The sequence below is a fragment of the Chelonoidis abingdonii genome, chromosome 3 (assembly GCF_003597395.2).
Source record: "Chelonoidis abingdonii isolate Lonesome George chromosome 3, CheloAbing_2.0, whole genome shotgun sequence".
Lineage (NCBI taxonomy): Eukaryota > Metazoa > Chordata > Testudines > Testudinidae > Chelonoidis > Chelonoidis abingdonii.
In genome coordinates, this window is record NC_133771.1 from 126460567 (window position 1) to 126479966 (window position 19400).

The 19400-nt window shown below is 44.9% G+C and overlaps 1 protein-coding gene across 7 annotated transcripts in view; it reads left to right on the forward strand.

Annotated features, from left to right (window-relative positions):
• MAP3K4 (mitogen-activated protein kinase kinase kinase 4) overlaps window positions 1–19400 on the forward strand; it is a 174216-nt gene that overhangs the window by 42512 nt on the left and 112304 nt on the right. For all 7 annotated transcript variants that reach the window (XR_012655570.1, XM_075064088.1, XM_032793198.2 and 4 more), the window contains exon 2: window positions 3652–3839. Coding sequence is in view for 6 of the 7 variants with exons in the window: in XM_075064088.1 (XP_074920189.1) it covers window positions 3652–3839 (188 nt within the window). In the remaining variant the exon portion in view is untranslated. The remainder of the gene's footprint in view (window positions 1–3651; window positions 3840–19400) is intronic.

Genomic DNA, 19400 nt, shown 5'->3' on the forward strand with positions numbered 1-19400 from the left:
TTGAGCTAATTCCCAGGAGTGACCAGCAGGAGGCGCCGTGGGGGCGAGTGCTGCCCGGTTACAATGACACACAAATTGTGAGAGTTGTAAATAATGAAGGCAGATCACTGATTCAGATGGATCTGGATGATTTGGTAAACTGAGTTTTAATGTGGCTAAATGTATACATCTAGGAACAAGGAATGTAGAGCATACTTACAAATGGGGACTCTGTCTTGGGAAGCAGTGAAAATGATTTGGGGTGGAGGAGATGTCTAATCAGCTGAACATGCGCTCTGTTCTATAGATATTGAACTCAAAAGCACAAAGAGTTAAAGGTGTTTATAAACTCTTTCACTATCCAACACTAAACAGTGATAGTCAGGTTTGGGGTTATTTTGGCAAACACCCAAAAGCATTCATACAAATTGAAAATTTATTAGTTACCACAAGGCAGAACAAGAAATTAAAATAAGCATTTGTATTGAAACTGTGGTTGACTAATTAAGCAAAATGGACAGCGAGACACTATCAAAGTCTCTTTCCTTTTGGAATCAAATTACCAGTCTCTTATTTTCTGAACATCCTTTCTTTATTGAGAAGGAAAAGGTTAATTTTACTCACTGTCCTGATGTGAAGGGCAGTCTCTTATTCCATTCATAAACAGATGCAAGTTGGACAAGAGAGAGGGTAGAAAAGATGGGTAAAATATGGCTTTGAGTGATGTTTTTTGGACCATTGTACTACTGGGTAGTTATGAGTGGATCCTTTGGCAGGCAAGCCAACCATGACACCAGCTGCTTGTACCCTGGTTAATTACAGTCTAGTCAGGGCTGTCATGTGGTTGGAGCTTACTCTTTAGACAAGGCAGATTTGGATGATAGCAGTAAAGGTGACTTCATGAGTCAATGAAAAGCCAAGAGAGTGAGACAAGCTAGAAGGAAAGGAATAGTGGAACAGAAATAAAACAAAGGGGAATGCAGTACAGGATCTTGTGTGCCTTTGCAGTGCTGCCAAGTAGATATCCCCATTGGTGACCTAAGGACTGGATGTCGTGATAATGTGATAACTTTCAGCACTCCTAGGTGAAAACAAAGTTCCTTAAACAGGAGCAAGACCATCCTTCTTCTCAGAAAGTCCTTTAGATAAGTCAAGATGAGCGAGAAGAGTTGCGCTGCTGGCAGGTATGGGGATAAGCTAGGGGAAGATGAGATAAGACAAGGTGAGCTGGGATGCAAGTTGGGACAGGAGATGAGTGGGAGAGCTGAACGGAACGGATCTCTTTTCGAAGTCTCTCTTTCAGAAACCCCAAAAGGGAAAAAGCGGGCAGCATAGTTCAGCCCCTCATTATTTTGTCCACCAACTAGGCGTAATATCCATCACACCAATTTTGGTCTATTAACTTCTGGTTCCACGTCTTCTGTTTTTACCAAGCATGATTTGAACAGTCCTTAGATTATATCCATGTGGCCTTTTTAGTTTAGAGCAGTGGTTCTCAAACTTGTTTTTTCATGAACCACTTGAAAATTGCTGAGGGTCTCGGCAGACCACTTAATGATCTTTCTAAATGTTGTTTGTACCATTAGCTGATGATTGTAAAGTGCTTTGGATAAAAATGCTATATAAAAAAACCTTCATAATAATAAATTTTTTGTTCTACAAATAAAAGCACGCAACTCAGATTTTAATATCCGTAGTCTTAACTTTCTAAGGCGATAGATGTGGCCTCTCTCCCCTGCCACAGCAGCCCCCGTTTTTTGTTTGGTTTTGTTTTGTTTTTTTGCATTTGAGCTCACAATAAGGGTATACTTTGTAGGCCCAGTAGTCACAACGGCTCACAGTACAACACTGTGGCCAAAAGGGCTAATGAATCCTGGGGATGCATAAACAGGTATCTTGAGTAAGTGTAGAAAGGTTTATTTTACCTCTGTATTTGGCACAGGTGTGATCTCTTCTGGAATACTGTGTCTGGTAGTGTTGCCCACAATTCAGGAAGGGTGTTGATAAATTGGAGAGGGTTCAGAGAAGAGTCACGAGAATGACAGAAGGATTAGAAAATATGCCTTACAGAGATAGACTTGAGGAGCTCAATCTATTTATCTTAACAGTGAGAAAATTAAGGGGTGAATTGAGTAGTTTGTAAGTACCTGTGCGGGGAACAACTATTTAATAACAGGCTCATCAGTCTAGCAGAGAAAGGCATAATGTAATTCAATGGGCATAAGTGGAAGCTAGGCAAATTTGGACTGGAAATAAGGTGTGAATTTTTAAAGGTGAAAATTAACCAGTGGAACAGCTTACCAAGGGTTGTGGGGGATTCTCCATCACTGATCATTTTTAAATCAAGATTGGAAACTTGACAAAATTACAAGCAACTGAAAATGGGGTATTTTATAATCAGAAGTGTCAGGCACCATTGACTATAGGCAGTGTTACTTGCTTCACCTATTGTAATATTTATATTATAGAAGCCCCTAAAGGCCCCAGTTGGGACTGGAACGCCATTGTGCTGTTAACTAGACAGACATGGGCCAATATCCAGCAAAAATCTAAGGGGAGGTATAGCTCAGTGGTTTGAGCATTGGCTTGCTAAAGCCAGGGATGAGAGTTCAATCCTTGAGGGGGCCACTTAGGGATCTGGGGCAAAAATCAGTACTTGGTCCTGCTAGTGAAGGCAGGGTGCTGGATTCAATGACCTTTTGAGGTCCCTTCCAGTTCTAGGAGAGAAGTACATCGCCAATTACTATTTAAAAATGCATGTATTTAATTTACTACCATAAGTGGTTCCATTGAAAAAGATCGGGCTGCTCACAGAGGCAAAGCAAAGCATATGTCTAAGAGTTTATAGGATTGGAGATAGAGAAAAGACAACTCCTTCTGTCAGGAGCTTGTGCGTGTCATCTTAGTTCATTTTACTGTGGTGTGTGTGTGTGTGCATGTAATACTTCAAAAGAGCTGGGAAGTTTTGTATAATATATAAAGTTATCCCTAACAATCAAGGTAGACTTTAAAAAAAAAAAAAAAAAGCCTGTTAACAAGCTAAATAAAACCTCCTATGAGAGGGTTACTATTTTCATACTACAAGCAGGAAACGAGATTGGGCCAAGAAGAAACTTATTTTATATTGAAATTGATGAAATTGGTGTGTGGGTACTGGACAGAGTGGAGTGCTTCCTTTGATGGACTTAGGCAATGCCTGTGAGAGGGAGAGATGTATCAAAGTGTAGCGGAGGACTGGAGTTGGAAAATGACCAATTTAACTCTGGTAGTGTTCAGTAGTTGGGTACATTTTTTGAGCCTTGCTCAAAATCATCCATCCCTTATTTTGATTTTTTTTCTTACACACACATTTTTTTAAAATGCCTAGTTCTCTTGCCTGTGTAGTAGGCCTGTATGGTAACTTTTTTTTGTTATTTTCATTAAAAGTTTTCTTATTGACATGTATGACAAGTACTACATATGCACTGCACAAAGGATGGTAACAAAACTGCATTAGTGGGAGGTGAAAGCAAACTTGTGTTTACTAGAAAACTTGCTGATAAAAAGAGTTATTATATGGGAGTGGCAGGAGAGTACAGTTGTGGGGAGGTGACATATTAATGGGTTGGCTTTCTAAAGTAATTAGCTAATTTTTTTTAATTCCATATTCTGACTTTCTTTTCCCTTGTTCAGAGAGTGCAAGTCAGAAGATGTTGCTTGCAAAATTTCTGAATCTGAACCTGAGGAATTATCAGATGAAGCCAGTGCTGACATTTTCTATGGAACCTCTCCTCCTAGCACACCCCGACAGATGAAACGTATGTCAACAAAGCATCAGAAAAATAATGTTGGGAAACCTACTAGCCGCTCCACTTTGAAAGGTGTGTTACTTTATTTAAAAAAAAACTTCTATTTAAAAGTAGTAGTAGTATATGATATTTTTTTTTTTGTAACCATTCAGTAGTCACTTCTTACTATGAACTTTCATAGGTCCTTTTTATAGAGAAATATAGATTTGCATGTACATTGGGCAATAAATCATAGCAGCCATTGTATATTCCCAATTGCAGTTCAGTTTCAGACAGACCTGTTTACCTTCTGTCAGTCAGCAATCAAAAAAGCAGTTTTTGAAAATTGCGCAGACCATTTAGTTTTTATTCTATTAACAAACTATAGATACTGGCTAACCACACTAGTAAGTGTACGTGCAGGTGCATCTATTGTTAGAAAATGACTAGGAAAATACGCTGGGAAGCAGACAAGCATTTTGAGCAAAATTATTCAGCTTATTATATGGTTTCAGTGAATGATGGACAGCATTTTTTCTGTGCATAGTATAATGCAATTTCAGGCAGAGACTAACAACCAGTTTCTTTGCAATTTGTTGTGTTCTATTAGTCCCCCCTCCCTTTTTACTGTAAGCTCAGTTTTACAAGTAGACTTGGTGTTTAGACACATTTGCCAGGAGGGGATTGCACAGAGAAAGATGGGCTCAGAATCATGGAGGTTCCCATGGTGTGGACTTCATGAGAATTGTTGATTATTAGGAAATGCAGGTCACTTTGTCCAAGTTTTCTCAGTGAACTTAGCTCTATGCACGTAAGAAGAGAACTGTTATCTGCTGCCAGGCAGCTCTCCAGACCTGGGTTCTAGATCTGCTGGTCCTTAAACTGGCTTGCAGGATCTCACTGAATACCAGTGTGTGTCACTAACGGAAGTGGCTTTCCTGAAACTGTTCTTATCTACTGACTCTTTTACTACTGTATACTGAGCGATTTTAAGAGAATGGAATCCTATTACCTGGGTTCAGAATAGTAATAATTTTCAAAGTTGTTGCTTGTAATATTAAATTGATAGCATTTTATAATATCCGGCAGCCAGACATGCTTTTCTCATTATACTTTGCACTTTTATAGCATCTTCCATTCAAGGATCTCAAAGGTGCTTTACAAACACTCATATCTTTAAAGTGAGAAAATATTAAAGGGACACTCTCCACTCTAGCCAGTTTAGGAAATTTCAAATGCTCGAGATTTTGTGGTTTTACAATTACGTTGTCGTGTTTCTTTAATTGTTCTCCCTTTTTTTGCTATGTGAAGGATCCACACAAACGGGGAGAAATTGGCTGTCTATACAGTGAATTTAAACTATATAGGAAGAACTGTCAAAGACACAACATAAACAAGCTGATAAAAATAAACATCATGTCCCGTAATCATTTATAATATTAAGTAACAACAGATACATAGGTAATGTTATCTGACAACAATGGGTAAACATTTTCATCCAGAAGCATGAATTTTTAAGATGACGTTCTTTAACTTTGCTCATGTTAAGTATTGTTAATTGTCAGACTTGTGATAGAAAACCGTATCAGAACACAGGTGGCATCTGCGCTACTGAAAGTGTCACTTTACTTGAAAAATAAAAATTAAGTGCTGTTCATATTGGTGGCAAAGCTTTGTTAAAGCTGTTTTTTTAAAAAATGATTGGTTCTTCTTCCAGTGCTTGCTCATATCCATTCCAGTTAGGTGTGCGCGCGCCGCGTGCACGTTCGTCGGAAGATTTTTACCCTAGCAACGCTCGGTGGGCCGTCAGGGCGCCCCCTGGAGTGGTGCTGCTATGGTGCCGGATATATACCCCTGCTGGCCCATCCGCCGCTCAGTTCCTTCTTACTGCCCGTGTCGATCATTGGAACAGTGGAGCGCAGCTTAGCTGATCTCCACCTCCCTAGCTATTCGCTCATTTTTATAGTTATTGTGTATATAGTTCGATTTTCTATAGTTCTAGTTAGTCTAATTTTAGTAGTTCTTCGTAGTAGTTATTGTATATAGTTAAGGGGAATCGGGGGTTAGCCCCTTCTCCTCACCCAGTACTGGGGCCCATGCCCGGTTCACCGGGCTTCAAACCATGCTCGGCCTGTCATAGGCCGATGCCCACAGGAGACCCTCACGACTCCTGTTTAAAGTGCTTGGGCGAATCCCATCTCTCAGACAAGTGCCACATCTGCAAGGCTTTCCAGCCCCGGACGAAAAAGGAACGGGACATTCGTCTAAAGCAACTTTTGATGGAGGCAGCTCTAACTCCTCCATCTTCGGCACCAACTGCGGCACCAATGAAGGCTCCTTGACACCAGCCTTCATCTGCCCAAGCTCCTGCCTGGCACTGCTCTCTCCCTCCAAGGGGCAAGAAGCATAAGACTCCTGCGGCTCCTGTATCTGCTCCGCAGTCAGAGCGTACAACAAAGTCGGACAGCCCGGCACCGACAAGTGCCGCGGCACCGAAGTCTTCTGCACCGTTGATTCTGGTCTCACAAGAGCCGTCGAGTACGGTGCCTATCAGCTCCCCGGCACACGCCGCAATTGAGCTTATCGTGCCCTCCACACTGGAGACGTTCTCCATGGCATGGGAGTTGATTGCCTTGACGGAGCCCGAGCTGCCTCAACCCCCGGCACCGCTGGTGCGGGTTGTTCAATCATTAGGCAAGCTCGCCATGATGAGACCATCCTCACCCGGTACTACCGAACGTCGCCGGTCGCGATCCAGGTCCCGCAGGCACTCTCAGTCCCATCATTGATCCCGATCCCGACGCCGCTCGCAGTCCTGGTACTGCTCTCCATCTAGATACCGGTCGTACTCGCGGCACCGTTCGAGATCCCGGTCGCCGTCCTGATACTCTCGGCACCGGTCCAGGTCCTGGGACTGCTCACGGCACCGTACCTCTCGCAGCCGGTCTCGGCACAGAGATTCAAAGCACCGTCAACCTCCCGGCACCGCGCTGGTCGCAGGTCCCAGTCTCACTCTCGGCACTGGTATGACTCCTGGTACCGTTCTCTTGTACTGCGTAGAGAAGGATCGCATGGACGCAGAGACCCTGTCCAATCGGCCTCAGCTCCTCCGTGTCCTTCTCGTCATCCATCCGTCTCATCCCATGTGGACAGTGCTTCATATGGGGACTCGGATACTTACACCCATGGCCCGGACCAGGGACCTCATCAGTGGTTCTTTTGGGCACCTTGGGCTTATCACCAAGCCCAAGGGGAACCCGCTGGTCCATCACGCTCTGGTCCCTCAGAACACCACGTGCCAGAGGCCACCGTTAGCAGACCTCCCCCGGCTGGTACGGAGGAAGCTCATACTCACGCACCGAACCCGCACAATCTTCCGGCTCCGGAGGTCCCCCAGGATCAAGACGCACTTGTCCCTGGGCTGTCATCCTCCTCTTCTACGAATGAGGCAGTAGCGGGGACGTCATCATCGGGCCCGCCTCCGATTGACCTCAGGTCACAACAGGACCTTCTGCGGCATGTTGCCCAGAATATCAACTTGCTGGTAGAGGAAGTTCCAGAGGTGGAAGACCCCGGTATATTGTCGGTGGAGACACCAGCTAGAGTGGCTCTCCCCTTCATCCGTTCAATCCAGGGTAGAGCAAACACCATCTGGCAATCCCCGGCATCCATCCTGCCCACAGCCAGAGGGGTCGAACGGAAGTACATGATGCCTTCCAAAGGGTATGAGTACTTATATGTGCACCCCCCTCCCTGTTCATTAGTTGTACAGTCAGTCAATGAATGGGAGCGCCACGGCCAACAAGCCCCTGCACCTAAATCAAGGGAGGCCAGGTGAATGGACTTGTTGGGACGGAAAATCTATTCCGCGGGAGGTCTCCAACTCAGGGTAGCAAACCAACAAGCTCTCCTCAGTAGATATGACTACAATACCTGGGACGCGGTAGGGAAGTTTACAGAGCTGGTCCGGCAGGACTCCCGTCAGGAATTTACAGCAGTCCTAGAGGAAGGAAAGAGAGTAACGCGGACCTCCCTACAGGCCTCGCTGGATGCCGCCGATTCAGCAGCTAGAACGGTCGCCTCTGGAATAGCCATGCAACGTATATCATGGCTGCAAGTGTCAGGCCTGCCACCTGAACTTCAACATACTATACAAGACTTACCATTTGATGGCCAAGGCTTGTTCTCCCAAAAGACGGACCCTAGGCTTCAGAGTCTAAAAGACAACTGCGTAATTATGGGTTCGCTGGGAATGCATACACCACAGACTCAGAGACGGTCCTTCCGCTCCCAACCTCAGTGCCCATACCCCCCGCCTAGGCCGAAACAAGACTTTACCAGAAGACGAGGTCGTACCAACCGCAGATGTCAATCTGGACCTCAGGGAGGTAACAGTTCTGGTTCCACCAAGCCAACAGCGGGACCCAAATCAAACTTTTGAGGGTGCGCCCGAGAGCAGTGTACCAATTGCCTCCCAGGATCCTTTTCAGTTCTACAACCGCCTTTCTCTGTTCCTCCCTGCGTGGTCCCAATTAACTTCAGATCTTTGGGTCCTACGCACAGTGGAGCTTGGATACCATCTTCGGTTTCTTTCTCCCCCTCCTTCCCAACCCCGCTCCTCGTCCCTCTTCAGGGACCCCTCTCATGAGCAACTCCTCCTGCAGGAGGTTTGGAGGCTTCTTACAATCAGGGCTACAGAGGTACTGGAGGAATTAAGGGGCAAGAGGTTTTATTCCCGATATTTCCTAATCCCCAAGGCAAAAGGGGGCCTCCGGCCTATCCTAGACCTGCGAGGACTGAACAAATTCATAAAAAAGTTTAAGTTCTGCATGGTTTCCCTGGGAACCATCATTCCTTCCCTGGATCCCGGAGATTGGTACGCCGCTCTCAACATGAAGGACGCATATTTCCACATTGCAATTTACCCCCCACACAGACGGTATCTACGCTTTGTGGTGAATCATCAACATTATCAGTTTACCGTCCTTCCCTTTGGCCTCTCCTCGGCCCCTCAGGTATTCATGAAGTGTATGGCGGCTTCCCTACGTCGTCGTCGAATACATGTCTTCCCATACCTTGACGACTGGCTTATCCGAGGGACCTCCGAGGCACAAGTCACCAGTCATGTGACCATCATCAAGGACCTATTCATGCATTTAGGCCTGATAATCAATTTAGAAAAATCCACTCTGGTGCCTACGCAGAGGATAGAGTTCATCAGAGCCATGTTGGACTCCACTCTTGCAACAGCCAGTTTGCCTCTACCTCGTTTTCAGGCTATAGTCTCCCTTGTACAAAGACTTCAAAGCTTCCCAACAACCTCTGCCTGCACTTGCCTTGGCCTCCTCGGTCACATGGCTGCATGCACATTCATCACAAAGCACGCCAGACTGTGTGTGCGTCCTCTTCAAACTTGGCTTGCCTCAGCCTATCGTCCGGGCAGAGACGCCATAGACATTATACATACAATTCCGCCAAGCATTCTAGGCTCCCTCGATTGGTGGCGGACGCCATCCCTAGTGCGTGCAGGCCTGCCGTTCCATCCACTGCAGCCCTCCATGTCCCTAACAACGGACGCGTCATCTCTCGGCTGGGATGCTCACCTAGGGCACCTTCGCACTCAAGGCCTTTGGTCGTCTCAGGAGTTGACGTTACATATAAATGTCCGAGAATTGCGAGCAGTCCAACTAGCGAGCTGAGCATTCCAGCATCATCTACAGGGCCGTTGTGTTGCTGTGTTCACGGACAACACAATGGCTATGTATTACATAAATAAACAGGGAGGGACATGGTCCTCCCCCCTTCGTCGGGAGGCGATTCAACTGTGGAACTTCTGCATAGCCCATTCAATAGACCTGGTAGCCTCCTTTCTCCCAGGAGTCCGGAACACACTCGCAGATCAACTGAGCAGATCTTTCCTGTCGCACGAGTGGTCCATCTGTCCAGACGTTCTCCATTCTGTATTCCGAAAGTGAGGCTTTCCCCACATAGACCTTTTTGCCTCCAGAGAGAACAGGAAATGCCAAGTGCTCTGGTCCCTACAAGGTCGCTCCCCGGGCTCCCTCTCGGACGTGTTCCTAATTCTGTGGAAAGGTTACCTATTTTATGCCTTCCCACCATTTCCTCTCATCCACAAGAGTTCTACTCAAGCTCCGCAGGGACAGAGCCCAGCTAATACTGATCACTCCGGCATGGCCGAGACAGCATTGGTACACCCTGCTGCTCGACCTCTCTCTGGCAGACCCTATCCTCCTGCCACTCTGCCCGGACCTCATAACGCAGGACTTCAGCATACTTCACCACCCGGACCTGCAGTCCCTTCATCTGACAGCATGGCTGCTGTCTGGTTGAACCAATTGGAGTTGCATTGTTCCATCTCAGTGCAGCAGGTGCTGCTGGGAAGCAGAAAGCCTTCCACGCAGACAACATATCTCGCCAAATGGAAGCGCTTCTCTCACTGGTGCGCCCAGGATGACTTTATCCCAGGTGGTGTATCAGTCCCTATTATCTTGGACTATTTATGGTCCCTCAAGGAGCAGGGCCTGGCGATCTCTTCGATAAGGGTGCATCTTGCAGCTATTTCCACCTTCCATCATGGGGAAAATAGCAGTTCTATCTTTTCTCACCCTATGGTTTCCAGATTCCTCAAAGGCTTGGAACAGCTCTACCCTCAGGCCCCAACCCCTAAACCTTGTATTAGCTAGGCTCATGGGTCCCCCCTTTGAGCCTCTAGCCACATGCTCGCTGCTATATCTGTCCTGGAAGACAGCCTTCCTCGTCGCTATCACCGCGGCTAGGCGAGTCTCGGAACTTCAAGCTTTGACTGTGGATCCCCCGTATACGGTATTCCACAAGGACAAGGTACAGCTGCGACCGCACCCGGCATTCCTCCCTAAGGTTGTCTCTGCCTTCCACGTTAATCAGGACATCTTTCTACCAGTCTTTTTTCGGAAACTGCACTCATCGCGTCGGGAACAACTGCACACGCTAGATGTCCGTAGGGCTCTCTCCTTTTATATCGAGAGGACCAAACCCTTCCGACGTTCGCCTCAACTATTTTTAGCTGTGGCAGAGTGCATGAAGGGCATGCCAATCTCTTCCCAACAGATTTCGTCTTGGGTGACATCATGTATCCGGGCATGTTATGACTTGGCTAACGTCCCAACTGGCCATCTCACCGCCCATTCTACTCAGGCTCAAGCCTCATCTGCCGCGTTCCTGGCCCATGTTCCCATCCAGGAGATCTGTCGCGCGGCTGTCTGGTCTTCCATCCACACCTTTGCATCGCACTACGCATTGGTCCAGCAGTCCAGAGACGATGCCGCCTTTGGCTCAGCGGTCTTACATTCCGCAACGTCTCGCTCCAACCCCACCACCTAGGTGAGGCTTGGGAATCACCTAACTGGAATGGATACGAGCAAGCACTCGAAGAAGAAGAAAAGACGGTTACTCACTTTTGTAACTGTTATTCTTCAAGATATATTGCTCATATCCATTTCAAACCCGCCCCCTTTCCCCACTGTTGGAGTAGCCGGTAAGAAGGAACTGAGGGGCGGATGGGCCGGCAGGGGTATATATCCGGCACCATAGCAGCGCCACTCCAGGGGGCGCCCTGCCAGCCCACCGAGTGTTTCTAGGGTAAAAATCTTCCGACAAACGTGTACGCGGCACGCGCACACCTAACTGGAATGGATATGAGCAACATATCTCGAAGAACAACCGTTACTAAGGTGAGTAACCGTCTTTTCATTGTTGTTGCCATACAGAATATACCTACAGTTTTTTAGAAATAATTTTAGAATTATGTTTGATAAAGTTACAGTGGTGGCACAACTGCACCAGCTGAAATTTTGTTTTTAAGGCAGTTTTTTTTTAGTGTATATATGAAATCTTAGCGTTGAATGTATATTTACTAAAAGGTTTGTTTTCCAGAATATAGAGTAGAAAAAAGGTAAATGCTTTAGCAGAATCAAAGATATACACAGTGTTCATTGAAAAATTGTGGGAGTGGAACAGTCTAATGCAATTATTCATAATAACGGAGTATTTATACTGAACATGTTTCAAGAGTTTTGGTTCCCCACTATTTTAGGCATTTTCTGTATAAGGTCATCCTTACAGTGTCATTCCCAAAAGACCTCTTCTTTACAGTAGAACTTAAAAAAGAAGGCACATTGTACCTGTTATTAGCTGCATAGTCATTTGAGCTGTTAAAACTAATTAATTTTACTGGGTTTTAATTGTGCCTTTTTAAGCTTTTTTGTGAAATATTAAAGCCTGTCTAATTTTGCATGTAGCAATTTATCAATAGCTTTTCTTGCCTTTCATGTGATTTTAATACCCTGGTAACGTACCTTTGTCTCTGAACTAAGAAAATATAAATCAGACTAACTGCAGCTGTAGTTCATAGCAGTTTTGGTATGTTTAAGGGAATTGAAATACTGAGAGTATATGTCAAGGGTTTGTATCTTTGTGAGAAAGGAGTATTATATCAATTAAGACTAATTTTCTTTTGTTGGTTAACTTTATCTATGTTGGTAAAGTTCTGCTGATAGATTTCAAGCTGTGTAGGATGAGATCTGTCGTGTATGTGTATGTATGGAAGGCAAGGGGATGTCTGGCACATTGTCGGTTTACTGGAATATTATAATACATTTTTAGTTGTATTCATAATATTTTAAAAATTATTAGGCCTTTTTTTCCTTTTGTATAGAATATACAGATAATGTGCTGAGGCAGGGAATCTGAGGCAGTTGATGGAGGGGTGAAAGTCTGCTATCACTAAAGAACTAACTGAAATTACTCTCCTTATTTCTGAATTTTGTTTTAAAATGCTTTCTAGTTTGTATAATACTTGCTTTAAATGAAGCACCAAACAAACTGTTTTTGAAACAGATCGTGAAGTATTTTGTTTGGCTATCTTGAGTTGATTAGATTTTACTTTCACATGAAATTACTTCTGTCCTGCAGTTAACTGAGAATTAACAACGCTTTGAGAATAAGGCCAGTTATTGGTATCACTGGTGTTTGTTCATTTAATCTCTGTCTCACTGGATTTCTTACTATCTTGTATTTAGAAGCAAAAAAGATGACATGACAAACTCTACCTGTTCAATTAGTTTCTGGATCCTCAACTTCCCTCCACTCTGAAACATCTCTGATGCACCTTTCTTCCAGCAAATAATGACTGCAGTTCAGACTTGTCTATAAGGCTGGGCTGAGAATTGCTCCTTCTACACCTTTGCCAGATTCTGTGCCTCAGGTGGTGCAAAAAGAGTGACAGTTCAGTACTCCTTATTTAGCCACTGAAATCTCATCTCTTGTACTTGATTTTGGGATTGCATCAGGAGAAAATCATTTCATCACTCTCTTCCTCCTCAGGGGTCTGAAATGTCTGGAACTTTGTTTCCCAAATGGGACTGCCAAATAAGTTCATTCTCTCCATTTATTCTCCCCTCCTCCATCATGATACAACAGGCCAAATGCAGGAAGCTTGAAGGGCAAGAGAACTCTCAGGAGCTACAGAAAAGGAGCTCTGCTACAGTTGCTCCCAGGAATGGACCTTTGCTTAGCCAGGGGAGTGAGTTTAGAATCTGGACAGTTTGTGCATTCCCTCACGCCTCTTGGGGCTCTTCTGGAGACACCTCCAGAAGATCAGATTAATCCTCTTCAGCTCTTGGATCTAGCCAGACTGAACCTCCTTCAGTAGTCAAGGACTCTTCAGGTCATATCCACATGCCCCTTATTCCTTGCCCCAGACTTGCTTTTCCAAAGGAGAAAATTCCATGGTCCCTGCCCAGGTTTTTAAGTTGTAATTGAGTCTCTTCATAAAGAGTCTAACATCCTTTAGGACTCTCCTTCTGAATAGGAAAATCTGGGCTCTCCTAGGGGTATTGGATGATGATGAGAACTGAGGCTCATGACTTCTTTGTGAGCTGTGACTCAGAAGATAAGAAGAAACTGACCTTTTGATGCTGGCCCCTCCCTCACTAAAACAAACAGCCGAAGAAAAGACACAGTGCTTCAAAACATTATCTGCTTCCATGAGCTCTAGTTCTCCCCTCAAAAATGAGAACTCTCAAATTTGGATCATGAAAACTCAGAGCAAGAGAAACAGGATAGGTTATTTTGCTTTCAGACCTTTTTGAAACCACGTAGAGGAGGTGGGAGCCACTGATGAGATCTTTCATTCAAAACTGAAGATGTAATTCACCATAACCATTTGTTCCTCCTTTGAACGGATCATTCAAGAATAATAGAAAATACCCAACAAAGGTAGAAGGTTTTGTAAGTAATCTCTGAAACTCATCAGGGTCATGGAATGCAAAGACCAATTAGTTTAACTTTGATACCTGGAAAGATACCAGAACAAATTTTCATTTCTAAGCACCTAGAGGATAAATAGGAATAGCCAAAGTGGATCTGTCAAGAACAAATCATGCCAAACCAACCAAATTTTCTCTTTGAGAGGGTGATTGGCGTAGTGGATGGTGGGCAGCAGTATATGTGATATCTCTTGATTTTTAGTATGACCTTTGACACAGTCCTATATGACATTCTCATAAGCAAACCAGGGAAATGTGATATAGATGAAATTACTATAAGGTAGGTGCACAGATAGTAGAAAGATCATACTCAAGAAGTGGTTATCCATGGTTCACTGTCAAACTCTGCAGTGGTATCTAGTGAGGTCCTACAGGGGTTGGTCCTGGGTCTGGAGTCTGGTACTAGTCAATATTTTCATTAATGACTTGAATAATTGAGTAGAGAGTATGCTTATAAGACTTGCAGGTGACATCAAGCTGGGAGTGATTGAAAGCACTTTGAAAGACAGGATTAGAATTCAAAACAACCTTGAGAAACTAGAGAATTTATGTAAAATCAGAAGGATGAAATTCAGTAAAGACAAGTGCAAAGTTCTGCAGTTAGGAAAGAATATTCAACTGCTCAACGACAAAATGGGGAATAACTGGCTAGGTGGTAGTAGTGCTGAAAGGTATCTAGGGGGTTATAGTCGATCACAAATTGAACATGAGCCAACAATGTAATGCATTTGCGAAAAAGGCTAATATCATTCTAGGGTGTATTAACAGAAGTGTTGTATGTAAGACACAGGAAATAATTATCTCACTATTCTTGACACTGGTAAGGTCTCAGCTGGAGTACTGTGTCCAGTTTGGGGAGCCATGCTTCAGGAAAGATATGGAGAAATTGGAATGTCCAGAGGAAAGCAACAAAAATGATAAAAAAAAATTTAGAAAACCTGACCCATGAGGAAAGTTTAGAAATCTGACCATATTTACTTTTGAGAAAAGTAGACCATCAGGGGATTGGATAACAGTCTTCAAATATATTAAGGATTGTTGTGAAGAGGATGGTGATTAATTGTTCTCCATGTCCATTGAAGATAGGACAAGAAATGTAATGAGCTTAATCTTCAGCAAGGGAGATTTAAGCTACATATTAGGAAAATCTTTCTAACTACAAAGGCAATTAAGCTCTGGAGTAGGCTTCCAAGGAAAGTTGTGAAATCCCCAGAATTGCAGATTTTTAAGAACAGGTTGGACAAACACCAGTCTAGGTATGGTCTAGGTATACATTGCCCTGCCTCAGCACAAGGGGCCCTTCCAACTCTACGTTTCTGTCATTCTTTTTATCCTCCCTCAGGCTGATAGAGCAGTAGTATCCCTGGCAAAGGACATGATGATTCTTGCTGAGGAAGACTTTTCTGAAAAGATACCATGGACAGGAAGATAGACACTCTTAGAAGGGCCTTGGAAGCTTCATCAATGATTCTTCATACTTTACTGGCTGCCAGTTGCTTCACTGGAACCACAGTGTTCTGGTACGATCACTTATTCTTGACCTTCCATACCATGGCTGACTGAGGTCTGTTCCAAAGATAATATTGCTAGCCATTGAGTTTGTGGTGGACTAGTGCATGGACTTAGCAGCCACGGCTTTTGCTGTTACCCAACACAGTGCTCAGGTGCCAGTTCTGTTTTTAGCCTTGGACAGTAGATTATTATTAAAAAATAAATCCTCCCATCCTTAATGAACGTACTTATCAGAGGATTATCCCCAGAGATTGCAGAAAGTAACATGGAGAAACCCTCTGCCTGAACTGGAAATTGTACGGTTGACAAGTGACTGGAAGACCCTTAACTTATGGTGGTATGTGAGAGAGGAACAACTCAGCTTGGCCGTCAAAGCTTAATAGGGGCCATTTAAATGCTAGCATATTAAAACCCAGGCTATCTTTTTCTCTTGTCCTTTAAAATAAAAAACACACACCAACTTGAAATCTAGTCAGTTAAAAAATAAAAAATTAAAAGTAATGTCATGTTCTACAGCTGCAATTAGGTTCCCCTGGCCTTTTGTGATTTTACAATGGTATTTTTTCTTTTTTAAATGCTTTTTCTCTAGCCTGCTACTGTGAGTCTTGCACAGAAAAAAGGGAGAATCGACTGATTATATAGAAGAATCTGTGAAACTGGCTACACACACATGCTGTCAAATGCGCAAAGCAAATTGAACAATGAAGAAATAAGCTCCCTGTCTTGAAAGAAATTTTGCTAAGGTTCAGGGGCAAAAGGCTCTTTTGTGGATTTTTTAGTATTTTAATGTTGCACTTCAGATTTATATTCTATATAGTTGGACAAGGAAAAAGGAAGATATCAGTTGCTGAACAATCTGATCATTAAGTGCACATGCTGGAATTCCTTATAAATGGGTGCCTAAAAATAATTCACTGAATTCTACCATGGTATCACTGATAGTATAGTAAAAAAGATGATTTGTAATTAAGAAACCAGTATCCGCATACTGGACATATAAGAATGTGAACAGACCTCCAGCATAGGGTCTCCTTATTTCTCTTCCTCACCCTCTAAAAAAGGGTAGAGGTGGGAGAATGCCGGGATGTGGGAGCAGAGGCAGAAAAAGAGGAAGGAATGATTTATATACCAAGCAGCAGTTACATCCATTCCAGAGATGTCAACATTTTCCAGCGAAGAAAATAGACGAAGCCAAAGTTTTGTTTGATAAAATATCTGGTAACCAAGACAACACAACTTTTATCCTATGTAAAGGCTATTTTGCAGCATCTGTCATATAAACTACACCCAAAAATGCTGCTTAATCATTACATATAAATACCAAGTTAAATATTAAATAGCAGTAGTAGAGAGAAATTCAGCTAGAGGCAAGAAAGAAAGAAAATAAATTTCTCCTCACTTTTAAAATGAGCTGGAGAGTCTGTGAAATTGAGATACACAAGAAGGCTATTCCAGGTGGCAGAAGATGTGGTAAAGAAGTGTTGAGATTGTGCAGTGAGACAGAGAATAGGTGAGTGATATAAGGAAAAGGTACGATAGTCAGTGCAGGTTCTGATAAGTAGATTGGAGTGGGTCCGTGGAGAGAGTTATGAAGTGGAGGGGGCGTTTTAAATTTAGATCCTTCATATGAGTGCGTTTTTTGAAGAATGGGATGATGTGGTCATGCTTCTTTGTATGCATGAGATGATGCGTGGTAGCATTCTGCACTTGATAGAACATGGAGCTTTGGGACCTGGTAGCCTATAAAACAGGGATTGCAATTAATAGTGAAGATGAGAAGAGAGACAGGTTTGGATGGAGAAGATTTCAGCAGAGATGATGGTCACTTGTTCTGCTCTTCTGCCTCTCTATTTATTCAGCTTTGCCTACATGGGGAAATAGTGTAGTGTTAGTAAGAGTATAGCTGAACAGAGTCAAAACAGTTTTTTGTCCTCTGCACTTACACTTAAATCCATGAGCAGCGCTGATTCTGCAAAACAGTTGCTGACACAATGTATTTTCATATGTAGACCAGGCCTCATTCTTCTTCCTCATTCATTCCATTCCCCACACTTATCACTGGCTGACTTGGCTGACATTTTTCAAACAATGCACCGAAAAATGCATTTGTAATGAGTTTGCCAAATAGTTTCAACTAAACCAAAAAAGTCAAAATGTTTTGGTATGTCAAAACAGAATGTTTCATTCTGACACACTTCATTTAGCCTTTCAGGCATTTTGACAAAAGCAAGCAGAAGACCCCCAGAACAGTCAGAGAAGAAGGTAGTGCTGATATTTCTGCTGCACAAGGCAGCAGGTTCCACATACACACTCGATGTGTGGCAGGCTAGAGCACTGTAGATTTACATCCCAGCTTGCCATACACTAAATCACCATATAGACATGCCCTTAAAATTCCTTCTTCAAGGACTACACCTCTACCCCGATATAATGCAATCCGATAGAATGTGGGTTCGCATGCAACACGGTAAAGCTCTGACACGCTGCTCTGAACAGCGTGTTAAGGGTGTCAGGCCAGGCTGGGGCTGAGGGGTTTGGTGAGAGGTTTGATAAGGGGCAGAGGGTCTCAGGAGTGGTCAGGGGCTCCCCCGCCAGGGTCTGGGGGGCAGGAGCTGTGGGAGGGCACGTTTGGGGGCCCTGCAGTCCCAGAGTGGCGCTGGGGTTGGGGGCCAGGAGCAGCCCTCTGTGCTTCCCTCCCCTTGCCTGAGCCTTGTTGCTCGGTGGAGGAGGCTTGGGGGAAGGACCTCCCGCCCCGCACTCACCAGCAGCGGTGGAGGCGGAACAGGCTGTCCCCAGCCTGCTCCACTCTGCCAGCTCCCAGCCGCAGTGCTCCGCTTCCCGCTGCCGGTGAGTACGGGGAGGGCGTCCTTTCCCCAACCTCCCTGTACTCAACTGTGGCAGGAAGCAAAGCGCCGCGGCTGGGAGGTGGCAGAGTGGAGTGGGCTGGGGCTGCCTCGCTCCGCTTCCCGCCGCCGGTGAGTGCAGAGAGCGTCCTTTTCCCAACCTCCCCGCACATACCGGCGGTGGGAAGCGGAGCAGCCCAGCCTCAGCCAACTCCACTTTGCCAGCTCCCAGCTGTGGCGCTCCGCTTCCCGCCGCAGGTGAGTGCAGGACCTTTCCCCAGCCGCCTCGTAGCGACACAGCTGGGGCTGGGGCAAGGAAAGCGGAGCAGGCTGGGGCCGCGTCGCTCTGCTTCCCGCCGCAGGTGAGTGCGGGAGGGCATCCTTTCCCCAACCTCTCCGCACTCACCGACGGCAGGAAGTGGAGCGCTGTGACTGGGAGCTGGCAGGGTGGAGCGGACTGGGGCCAGGCTGCTCCGCTTCCCGCCGCTGCCAGTGAGTGTGTGTCAGGGGGCGGGGAGGGATGGATAGGGGTCAGAGCAGTTAGGACAGGGGGGTTGGGTAGGGGGTGGGATCCTGGAGTGATTAGGGATGGGGGTCTCTGGAGGGGGCAGACAGGGAACAAGGAATGGGGGGGACAAAGCAAGTTTGATATAACACGGTCTCACCTATAACGCAGTGAGATTTTTTTGTCTTCTGAGGACCGCGTTATATCGGAGTAGAGGTGTATTTATTTTACAAAAAGTGGAACAGCTTTGAGAGAAGAGATTGGGGTATTGGTTGATCTCAGAATGACTATGAGCCACCAATGCGATATGGCCGTTAAAAAAGCAAATGTGGTTTTAGGGTGCATCAGGCGAGGTATTTCCAGCAAAGATAAGGAGGTGTTAGTACCGTTGTATAAGGCGCTGGTGAGACCTCACCTGGAATACTGTGTGCAGTTCTGGTCTCCCATGTTTAAGAAGGATGAATTCAAA